General features: G+C 38.5%; 1 protein-coding gene across 2 annotated transcripts in view; it reads left to right on the forward strand.

Moving 5' to 3' along the window:
• Window positions 1–12,754, forward strand: part of CREB1 (cAMP responsive element binding protein 1) — a 54,576-nt gene that overhangs the window by 34,753 nt on the left and 7,069 nt on the right. For both annotated transcript variants that reach the window (XM_083354946.1, XM_083354945.1), the window contains exons 6-7: window positions 2,057–2,239; window positions 9,049–9,199. In XM_083354946.1, the coding sequence (XP_083211072.1) occupies window positions 2,057–2,239; window positions 9,049–9,199 (334 nt within the window). The remainder of the gene's footprint in view (window positions 1–2,056; window positions 2,240–9,048; window positions 9,200–12,754) is intronic.

The raw sequence follows: 12,754 nt of genomic DNA on the forward strand, positions 1-12,754 counted from the left end.
ATAATTTCCCCTCTGGAAAATGTTCAGAGCTCCATATTTGTCACTTTCGGATTAAACAAACCAATAGCATACAAGTGTGGCATATCAACAAAGGAACAGGGCAAATGAAAATTAGTTAAGCATTGTTATACAGGTGTTTTGTTTTGATTAAACATGTCTTAGAAAATTAGCATGTCCTGTGCCTTCTAGTGCCCTTCTTAATGCTATGGATATAGTTCAGTCCCATTACTTTCCTAGCAGGTATTTTATTGCCCACTTCACTGTAAAGGATAGAATACTCTTCACCTGTTCACATACGATCTTGGCTTTAAGGACCAGTTTACACCTTCAGTTGAAGTGAATAGTTTCCAGGCAGTAAAATGTTGCACTTAATTCATATTGAGAATGATTATAATATATAATACTTGCTCAACAATAGCTACTGCATGAAAGCATGATTTGTGTTCTAATTTATCTCATGACGGAAGCATTGCCATGTGAAATCACCCTTACATGTTCAGTGATCAAGGCTGGGAGGGTGGATGAAGGACATAAGAGTTTTATGATTATTATTTGCTCTGGTCCCCAGTGTGGTCCTGATTTTCTTTTAGGGACTGGTGTTGCTGATATCCATCATCAATATGGCAATGCTGTGCATGCAGGTATTGTCTGCATGAATGGATTGGTGTATATGTGGTGAAGTTGAGGAACTGATGCTGGCAGCATTGGATGAGGGGCCATGTGTGAATGGTATTCTTATTGCAGCCTGAGTGAGGTGTAGCAGACTGAGGAGATTCATGAAAATGGATACAGAAATAAGTACAGAAAAAAATTAAGAACAATAATTGTATGTGAAGTGCTAAACAAACTAACGTGGAAGCAACAGGGAAGAAAGCAACTGATGAAGGATGAAACTGATTAAAAAGATGTAAGAAGAACAAAATATCGAGGGGAAACCATTGTTTATTTTATTTATTAGTATCCTATCTTTATTTCTTTTACAAATGACTCAAGGCTGCGAAAATAACCAATACACCTTCCCCCTCCTATTTTTCCCACAATAATCCTCTGAGAGGGGTTTGGCTGAGAGAATAACGACCAAGGTCACCCAGGTGACTTTCATGGCTAAGACGGAAACTGAACTCACACTTTCTAGCCTGGTACCTTAACCTCTAGACCAGACATGTCAAACACAAGGCCCGGGGGCCAGATCCGGCCCGCAAAGTGGTTTCATGTGGCCCGCGAAGCCATCCTGGAAACAGTGAGGGAACGGCCCCCACTGCCTTGGCCCTGGCCCAGAGACCCTCCTTCTGCCAGAGACCCTCAGATCTGTCCCACTCCTGTCCAGGCCCCCATAGGCACCCTTGATGCCAACGATGTAGAGCTGGCCATGCCCACCCAGCAGGCCACGCCCACCCTGGCCATACCCACCCGGCCCCTGAGGGCAACCATGATGCTGATGCGGCCCTCAATGAAATTGAGTTTGACACCCCTGCTCTAGACCATTGGAATGAACAGAGCTCGGTTATTAGAAACAAATAGCTAATTTTTATTACTTTATTAATTTTATTAATCAACAGCAAAAAAATTATCACCAACAAATTTAACAAATTACATATACTTTTCATTACCAAAAAATCAAGGAATCACACAATAAATGCATATTGTTATTAAATGCTAGTATCTGGATTGATTGAATTAGAAAACAAATTGTAATCTTTAAAAAGTCACATCTTGCAAAAATGCATATAATAAATTACACTTTCCTACATGATGAACAAAATTCAATATCTCTTCAGAAGTAGATTAGTAAACTCTTTTAATGATTTTTTTGGGGCGAGATGCTTCAGCTGTTCTGCCATAACAGGTTTAAGAAAAACATGCCATTGACAAAATAGTTTTCAGCATTGCTTTGTGTAGTGATTTATCTATCACTTATCAAAATTGCTGCATCAAGAAAATGTCTCTGTAATCACAGGAAACAGCATAACATTAAATGTTTTAAACAACCTTATTTTCAGATTATTTATAATGTTCTTAATATCGGAATTGTTTACCTGCTTTTGCCTGTTTCCAGTTGCTATCACCCAGGGAGGTGCCATCCAGTTAGCAAACAATGGCACGGATGGAGTCCAAGGCCTGCAGACTCTAACTATGACCAATGCAGCTGCAACCCAGCCGGGTACCACCATTTTACAGTATGCACAGACTACTGATGGACAACAAATTTTGGTACCCAGCAACCAAGTAGTGGTACAAGGTAGGATAAGGACATTCTTAAATGATTTACTCAAGGTTGATGCTTTATTTATTCATTAATTCATTCTTTTTATTTGTGAAATTGTTAAAAGTGCTAGTTATTAGAATAGGAGAGACTTTTCTTTCTTCAAATAAAATCTAAAGATATCAGGAACAGAGCTGAAACAAGCAAGAGCTATAATCATACACATTTTTTCTGTCTGACAGGAATATGTAAACTTAAGGGAGAACAGAAATGCAAACATAACATGCACATATACGGAAATAAATTCAGAGGCTATTGGAGGCCATTCCTGGTAAAGAGGTTAGAAAGAATTCCAGAGGCCATGCTCTGCATGCCTTTGCTGCCTTGTTTCTTACAATTTTCTGTCCCTTTTAAATAGACGGTTGCAGGAATGGGACAGATAATTTCTACCAGCAATTTATACTGATATCTAACACAATAGGGTTGGAAATTAGAAATGGGTTTATGTGAAATTAGCCCAAGATTTCATTTGAGCTAGTTCACATTGCCTCCCTCTAAACTTTTAGCAAATAATCTCTTTAATCTTTTCTTTAAAGTTTTATTTCAAATTTTCTCCAAATTCTCTTCAGCTTTATTAGTAGCAACAGTTTTTGGAGCAACTATACTATCAGAACTATAGGTTATTATTGCAAGGAGGAGATGTCAGCTTGAACCTCTGATTAAGAATGATCCTTAACTCCATTTGTTGAGAAATGTATAGTTTAGTAGAAGTCAAGTGAACTACAGTGATGCATAGCCAGAATTGAAGATTGTGCACCAAAATTCCCAAATCGTAACTATTCCCTCCCTTAGTTGCCTCCCATCACTGGTCCCCCTGTCTAATCAAATTCAAACAAGATGTCACTTTCAGGCCTAGGTTTAGTATGCCGCTCTGTTCAGTTCCCAGCTGCTTGACTTTGAAGCTACTCTGAAAGATACATTGAACTGTCATTTTCCTTGAAGCATCCCCTCTCCCAACAAGCCCCGCCCCCTCCCCCCCAGAGTTCATGGCAGCTGATAATGGTTGCAAGTGTGAGGTGGCAGCTGACAGGAGATCCATCACATAGTTTAAAGGAAGGTTAGGATACAGATCTTGATAATTACATACATAAGGCAAACTAGAAGAAACTATGAAAAGTGGATGGATTAATCTTTGTTTCAATGCAAGAACTGCAGTGGAAAGATTATACATTGCTAGCACGTGACTCCAGTTAGATTGGCACATGTAAATCAAAATTATTTTTCCAAATATTAGAGGGGTTCTCAAAAATAAATTTGATAAAGCTATATCTTTTGATGTAAAAGTTTTGAGGAGATACTATCACTTAAAGAATTGAATGGTCCCCAGAATTAGGCTTCCTGCATTTATTTACAGCACCATATCTCAAGCTTAAAAATTAAGAATAATTAAAATAGCTAAAATAATTAATTGCCCAATATTGGAAAACTCTTGTTGTTAGTTGCGAAATCGTGTCTCACCCATCATGACCGCATGGACAATGTTCCTCCAGGCCTTCCTGTCCTTTACCATCTTCTGGAGTCCATTTAAGCTCACGCCTACTGCTTCAGTGACTCCATCCAGCCACCTCATTCTCTGTCATCCCCTTCTCTTGCCCTCAATCTTTCCCAGCATTAGGCTCTTCTCCAGTGAGTCCTTCCTTCTCATTAGGTGGCCAAAGTATTTGAGTTTCAAATTCAGGATCTGGCCTTCTAAAGAGCAGTCAGGGTTGATCTCCTCTAGGACTAACCAGTTTGATTGCCTTGCAGTCCAACGGACTCACAGGAATCTTCTCCAGCACCATAGTTCAAAGGCCTCAATTCTTTGGCGCTCAGCCTTTCTTATGGTCCAACTTTCACTGCCATACAATGCAACTGGAAAGACCATAGCCTTGAGTATACACACTTTTCTTGACAGGGTGAGGTCTCTGCTTTTTAGTGTGCTGTCTAGATTTGCCATGGCTTTCCTCCCCAGGAGCAAGCATCTTTTAATTTCTTGGCTACAGTCCCCATCTGCAGTGATCTTGGAGCCCAGGAAAATAAAATCTGTCACTACCTCCATTTCTTCCCTATCTATTTGCCAGGAATTGAGAGGGCTAGATGCCATGATCTTGGTTTTCTTAATGTTAAGTTTCAACCCAACGTTTGCACTCTCCTTCTTCACCCACAACAAGAGGCTCTTTAGTTCTTCTTCATTTTCTGCCATTAGAGTGGTATCATCTGCATATCTTAAGTTGTTGATATTTCTCCCGGCAAACTTAATTCTAACTTTTGATTCATCTAGCCCTGCCTTTCTCATGATGTGCTCTGCATATAAGTTAAATAGGCAGGGCAACAGTATAGAGCCTTGCCGGACTCCTTTCCCAATTTTGAACCAATCAGTGGTTCCGTGTCCAGGTCTCACTGCTTCTTGACCCGCATATAGGTTTCTCAAGAGACAAATAAGATGGTCTGGTACTCCCATCTCTTTAAGAACTTGCCACACTTTGTTGTGATCCGCGCAATCAAAGGCTTTAGCATAGTCAATGAAGCAGAAGTAGATGTTTTTCTGGAACTCCCTAGCTTTCCCCATGATCCAGCGTATGTTGGCAATTTGATCTCTAGTTCCTCTGCCTCTTCAAAATCCTGCCTGTACTTCTGGTAGTTCTCGATCCACATACTGCTGGAGTCTAGCTTGTAGGATTTTAAGCACAACTTTACTAGCATGTGAAATGAGTGCAATGGTGTGGTAGTTTGAACATTCTTTGGCACTGCCTTTCTTTGGAATTGGAATGTAAACTGATCTTTTCCAATCCTGTGGCCACTGTTGAGTTTTCCAAATTTGCTGGCAAATTGAGTGTAGCCCTTTTACTGCATCATCTTTTAAGATTTTGAATAGCTCAGCTGGAATACTGTCACCTCCACTAGCTTTGTTGTTGCTCAGCTTTCCTAAGGCCCACTTCACTTCACATTCTAGGATGTCTGGCTCGAGGTCAGTGACCACCTCATCGTGGTTATCAGGGACGTTAAGTTCATTCTTACATAATTCTTCTGTGTAATTTTGCCAGCTCTTCTTAATCTCTTCTGCTTCTGCTAGGTCCCTGCCATTTTGGTCCTTTATCATGCCCATTTTTGCATGAAACGTTCCCTTCATCTCTCCACTTTTCTTGAAGAGATCTCTGGTCCTCCCTATTCTATTGTTTTCTTCTATTTCTTTGCACTGTTCATTTAAGAAGGCATTCTTATCTCTTCTAGCTATTCTCTGGAATTCTGCATTCAGTTAGGTGTATCTTTCTTTTTCTCCCTTGCCTTTCACTTCCCTCCTTTCCTCAGCTATTTGCAAAGCTTCCTCAGACAGCCATTTTGCTTTCTTGCATTTCTTTTTCTTTGGGATGGTTTTAGTTCCTACTTCTTGTGCAATGTTGCGAACCTCTGTCCATAGTTCTTCAGGCACTCTGTCTATCAGATCTAATTCCTTAAATCTATTTGTCACCTCTACTGTATATTCGTCAGGGATATGATTTAGTTCATACCTGAATGGCCTAGCGCTTTTCCCTACTTTCTTCAGTTTAAGCCTAAATTTTGCAACGAGAAGCTCGTGGTCTAAGCCACAGTCAGCTCCTGGTCTTGTTTTTACTGACTGTATAGAGCTTCTCCATCTTTGGCTGCAGAGCACATAGTCAATCTGATTTCTGTGTTGACCGTCTGGTGATGTCCATGTGTAGAGCCGTCTCTTGGGTTGTTGGAAAAGAGTGTTTGCTATGACCATCGTATTCTCTTGACAAAATTCTATCAGCCTGTACCCTGCTTCATTTTGTACTCCAAGGCCAAACTTGCCTGTTATTCCTTTTATCTTTTGGCATCCTACTTTAGCATTCCAATCCCCCATGATGATAAGGACATCATTTTTTGGTGTTAGTTCTATAAGGTGCTGTAGGGCTTCATAAAAGGGGCCGGTGCTCATCTCCGTTTCAAAGCCAAAGAGCCAGCGCTTGTCTGAGGACGTCTCCGTGGTCATGTGGCCGGCATGACTAGACACCAAAGGCACACGGAACGCTGTTACCTTCCCACCGTAGTGGTCCCTATTTTTCTACTTGCATTTTTACGTGCTTTCAAACTGCTAGGTTGGCAGAAGCTGGGACGAGTAACAGGCGCTCATTCTGTTATGCGGCACTCGGGATTCGACCCGCCAAACTGCCGACCTTCTGATCGACAAGCTCAGCTTCATAGAACCGGTCAATTTCATCCTCTTCAGCACCGGTGGTTGGGGCATAGACTTGGACTACTGTGATATTGAATGGTTTGCCTTGGATTCGAACTGAGATCATTCTGTCATTTTGAGGATTGTATCCCAGTATTGCTTTTCCTACTCTTTTATTGACTATGAAGGCTACTCCATTTCTTCTGAGGGATTCTTGTCCGCAGTAGTATACCTGATGGTCATCTGAATTAAATTCACCCATTCCTGTCCATTTTAGTTCGCTGATACCTAAGATGTCGATGTTCAGTCTTGTCATCTCTTGTTTGACCACGTCCAGCTTGCCTTGATTCATGGATCTTACATTCCAGGTTCCTATGGAGAAAAAATCTTTACAGCATCGGACTTTCCTTTCACCACCAGATACATCCACAGCTGAGTGTCCTTTTGGCTTTGGCCCAGTCGCTTCATTCTTTCTGGCGCTAGTAGTACTAGCCCTCTGCTCTTCCCCAGTAGCATATTGGACGCCTTCCGACCTGAGGGGCTCATCTTCCAGCGTCATATCGTTTTGCCTTTTGGTACTGTCCATAGGGTTTTCATGGCAAAGATACTGGAGTGGTTGCCATTTCATTGTCCAGTGGATCACGTTTTGTCAGAACTCTCTGCTATGACCTGTCCGTCTTGGGTGGCCCTGCACGGCATAGTTCATAGCTTCATTGAATTACGCAAGCCCCTTCGCCACGACAAGGCAGTAATCCATGAAGGGGTGGAAAACTCTAGATATATAATAATTGGATATGAATTAACAAGGACACTAATTGCCACATTAGAAAAAAAAATAAAAATACAATTAGAGGCCTATCAGAAAATGAGGAAAAGGGCACAGAGGAGGTGGTGGTAATGATGACAATGATGATGATGATGATGATGATGATGATGATGATGATGATGATGATGATAATAATAATAATAATAATAATAATAATAATAATAAGAAGAAGAAGAAGAAGAAGAAGAAGAAGAAGAAGAAGATGGAAGGGACCTTGGAGGTCATCTAGTCCAACCCCTTGCTCAGGCAGGAAACCTGAGCTGTCCAGTTCTATCTGCAGAAATCAGAAAATGTGGAAAAGGATATTAATATAAAAATATATAATATATAAAATATAATATAAAAAATATAACAGAATTATAAAATGGATGAAAGATGATCAACTGGAATTGATTAAGTTGGCAGAGATGGTGAAATTAACTGCATGGGTTAGAAACAATGGACATGTTTATAAGAGAATGGAAGTCATCCATGGGGTTTCTGCAAGTTTAATGTAATAATGGAGATAGTTAAGATAATCTTATTTCTTTGGGCCGCTAGTTAACAAGGGTTTTGTTTTTTTTAGAGTTAACAGATAAGAGGTGAGAGAAGAGATTAGATTTCTATATTTTAGATTTTTTTAAAGAATTGTGATGTAAAATAGTAGTATAATAAATAAAGCAAGTATAGATGAGGAAGCTTATAATTATTTGTAGATCCACTGTGCAAGGGAGGGAAACATTCAACCAGGATGGACAATGTTTAATGCTGATTCTGCACGCTTTTTAATTATTTTTATTATTATTTATTAATTTTGTTGTGTTTGTAATTTGGGCAGGGGTTGTCTTTTTGTTTTTGTTGTTTTTTAGTACCCTGTCTTTGAAATAAATATCATTGATTAAAAAGAAAAAAGTTAAAAGAACGAGACATCAGAGACAGGAACCACATTTATAAAATGTATGGATCTTACGGTTTACCATTACAGCAGTAGACTATAATATGGTGATCATTTATATGTAGGGTAAATTGATACATTTATCGTATATTTACATCTTAGTAGACCTGTTTGTATTTTCTATATTTTTTTTCTCTATGCATCTGGGATTTATATTATTTCGGCCACCTGATAATGCTTGTTAATCATAGTTAATTGTAGCACAATATAAACTAATTCTATTATATGATTCCTGGAAAGCCTAGTAGTTTGTTCAGGTTGAGTTGAACATATTTGTTGAGTTAGAAAAGATATCTGAATCTATACCATATGAGAGAGAGGAAACCTTAGGAGAAAACGTGGGAAATGTAAGGGCAGAAAAATGGTAGAATCTTGATAGCAGATACACTGTGAGGGGAAAAGATAAAGAACAAGAGCAATGGTTCTGGGAGAAGGGGTTGGAGAGAGGGAAGAGAGGCATAAGACTGGGTAAAAGAAGCCAAAAAAAACCCAGTATGCAGATAAAAATATCCTTTGAATCTCAAAGGTGGTTTGGGCAGGATATTTTGAAATGTGAACAGGAAGGGGGAGAGATTGTTTTAAGTAGTTTCAGAAGGAAAGTGATCAGGGATCAAAGTAAACTGAGAGGGATAGGAGAAAGAAGTCAAAGAGGATTGTCAATGCAAACAGAAATGCTCGAGAATTGTATGTTATTTCTATAAATACGGAACAGCAGAAACTTTGTATTTTTGCAGTGAGAGTTGCAGTCAACCATGCCAGTTACACTAAGAGAACTGCCAACTAAATGGATAATATTAACAGATTTTCAAATCTTTTTAAGAATTGTCTTCCAGTACTGTCAAATATAACATTTTTGTAACTCTTTCTAGCTGCTTCAGGAGATGTTCAGACCTACCAAATTCGCACAGCACCCACAAGCACCATTGCACCTGGTGTCGTCATGGCATCTTCCCCAGCTCTTCCCACTCAACCAGCAGAAGAAGCAGCACGAAAAAGAGAAGTCCGTCTAATGAAGAACAGGTTTGTATACTATTCAGAAACAGCCAAAAATATTTTTACAGGTAGTCCTTGACCTAAAACCACAATTGAGCCCCAAAGAGAGTTTATGACCTTTCTGTCACAGTTAAGTTAATACCATGGTTGACTTTCCTTGTTAGAAGGTTGCAAAAGGTGATTACGTGACCCCAGAACACTGCCGCTGTCATAAATATGAACTAGTTGCTAAACTCCTGGATTTTGATCATGTGATAATGGGTATGTTGCAACAGCTGTAAGTATGAAAAACAGATGTAAGTCGCTTTTTTCAGTGTTGTAACTTCAAACAGTCACTAAATCAATGGTTGTAATTCAAGGACTACCTGTATTTGAAAAGCAGACCAACAACTTTCTTTACTCCCATTCTAAAGAAAATTTTACCATATAAGATGGAATTGATGATACCAAAAACAATTAGCTTTATCTGAAAAACATGTATAATTGGGAAGGAGATCTGCAATCCCCTTGTTGCGTTGCAGTGGTTAATAGAGTCAGAAAGTGCAGGACAAGTATTTTTTCCTTGGTCATAGCCCACAATTAATCTTGCTAACAGTCAAAACCATATCATTTACAAAGCAACTTTGCAATATCAACTAGAAATAAATCATTTCAAGCAAGATGACAGAATGATACTTTTTCAGTCAACTTATAAATTATTTGGTAAGTCCAATTATGGTTTATCAGAGAAAATATTTGTTGGTTCCCCATGCAAATATATCAACCAAAACCATAGATGATTCTTTTAATATTTGTTCAGTGCAAAGTTGTATAGTCAGTGTGCAACATACAGCTCCTTAGATATTCTACTCATACATGGCTCCTGTTCTTTGAAAACTAATGTAGTGCTTAATTATGCATCCTCACTTTACTTTATTGTCTGAAAAAGGAATTCGTATTTTTATTGTTGTTGTTTGGAATATGCTATAAGAAACAAACAATTGGGCTTTTCTGCAGCACGTTTTTATAAACAATCAGAGTTGGAGAATTTAAATTTGTTAGATAAACCCTCTTGCTGGGAAAAAAAAGCAAACATAGCCTGTTAGTTGATCATTGAGCCATGACTTACCTTGTTTTATTATGCAGCTGGCTCAATAAATTATTCAATACCTCAAAAGAGCCCTTAGGCTAAGCAGTAGTGACTTACTAGCAGGAGAGAAGAAAAACAGCCATTCTTAATTAATATTACTTTTACATCAATATTACTTAGTTCTTAGGTTCCTTTCAAAGATTAAAAAATATATGAGATATAAAATATTAAAAAATAGCTGAACAGTGATGAAAACTGCCATCAGTAATGTTTTTTACTCCTCAAACCAACTGATTTATAATTTTTGAAGCATTTCTGAAACAGTAACCTTATGAGCATTTGGTTTAGAAAACAGAAAATAAAAAAACCTATTGCAGGAGAAAAATGAGTAGATTAATTTTTTCCTTTTAATGCCGGCCCGCGGACCGGATGTGTCACACGGAAGCTGCACCCACCCCAGCTCCAGCAAGGGGGAAAAAGTCACGATACGTTGCGACATGACATGTGACATGGCGAGTTTGACACCCCTGCTTTAATGTAAATGAGACTGGAGTTTTAATCTTATCAGAGGATAAAACCATTGAACATAGTGAAATTTATATCTGAATTAATATACAAGTATTGAGTTCTTAAGTATTCATTGCAGAATATCTTAATATAAATGAGTTTTAAATGGCTAAAACTCTTATTAATCTTTACCAATATGGGATTAAAATATATGACTTGGAAGATCTGGTTACTCTCCTCAAACTGGCTCTTTTAGTAGTCATCTAAATGCACAACTGTTCTGTACAGGTAATCCTCAACTTAAAACAATTCATTTAGTGACCATTTGAAGTTGTGAGTCTTTGAAAAAAGTGACTTATGACCATTTTTCACACTTACGATCATTGTAGCATCCTCGTGGTCACATGACCAATATTTGGATGCTTGGCAACTGGTTCATATTTATGATGCTTACAGTGTCTCATCACATGAACACCTTTTACAACCTTCTGACAAAGTCAATGGGCAAACCAGATTCACTTATTAATTCAACAATTGCAACAATTCATTTAACTGTGGCAAGAAAAGTTGTAAAATGGGGTAAAACTCACTTAACAAATGTCTCACTTAGCAACAAAAATTTGGGCTCAATTCTGGTTGTAAGTCGAGGACTACCTGTGCAGTGCAACTATTACAACTAAGCAGGAGGGGAAACATTGTCTTGTCTTCTGATCCTTCCAGTATTAATTTGAGCACTGATGTTTGTCCACACTGCAACCATATGTCCTATATTATTCATAATTTCTGCCATTGGCATATGATTCCATGTATTTCTAATCAATACCTATTTTACAGAATAAAATCAGATTTTTTTTTATCTAGAGATTAAAAAAAATCTAAAAGGCTTGGTCCTCTAATATTTCCCAAATCTTTTTATTCACAATATTATTATGAGGCACAGCAAAGAAATGCTAATAAACATTAGTCCTTGCACTCACTTATTTGGTGTTTATACTGTTGATACATGACTTGCATAGAGAAATTTCCTCCTGAACCTTATTGGCCTGAACTCTTTAATAGGAGCATCTGTTTTCAAGAAAGTTGATTTCTAGGACAACCACTACAAAAAGAAGGCAATAATTAACTCTTAAAAATCTGTACAAGTTTAGCAGTCCTTCAAAAATTGCTTAACCGTGGGATATCCAATAGCAGAGACTTGATCTATCTCAGTATATTAAAAAGAAATGAAGTCTACCTTTAAAGGGACCAGGTTGGAGGCAGATTTTCCCAGAGACCTCTATAGAACTTAGAGCTGGAATGACCTCAGTCAGGAGACCTTATATCTTCTCAGTCAAATGGTTGTCCAGTCCATTTTTTAAAACTTCCAATAATGGAACACCCAAAACTCCAGGAGGCAAGCTATTCCATTGATTAGTTGTTCTCACTGTTAGGAAATTTCTCCTTACTTCTAGCTTTGATTTATTTTTAACAAGCTTCCATCCATTATTTCTTGCCTTGTCATCTGTTGCTTTGGAGAATAAGTCTATCCCTTCTGCTCTGTGACAGCCCCTCAAGTACTGAAAGACAGTAATCATGTCCCCCCTAATCCTTTTTTTTCAATAAGTTAGAAAACCTAGCTTTCTTCAACCAGTCATCATACAATTTAGCCTCCAGACCCTTTTATCATTTTTGTTGCTCTTCTTTGCTCACTTTCTAAGGTTTCAACACTTTTTTGTATCCTGGTGACCAGAAATGTATGCAGTATTCCAATTGTAGCCTCACTAGAGCAATAGTAAAGCATTATTATCACTTCTCATGATCTTGATGTTATCCCTCTGTTGATGCAGACCACCAGAACTGCATGGGCGTATTTGGCAGCTGCAGCACATTGCTGGCTCATACGTAAGTAGTGGTCCATTAGGCCACCTAGATCTGTTGATGATGCTACCTAGTTTGAGCAATGAAATGTGCAAGAAAACAATCAAGCTCAGAGAACATCAAGCACCCCTCATTTTACCCCTGGGCTA

This window comes from Vipera ursinii (genome assembly GCF_947247035.1).
Source record: "Vipera ursinii genome assembly, chromosome: 1".
Taxonomy (NCBI): domain Eukaryota; kingdom Metazoa; phylum Chordata; class Lepidosauria; order Squamata; family Viperidae; genus Vipera; species Vipera ursinii.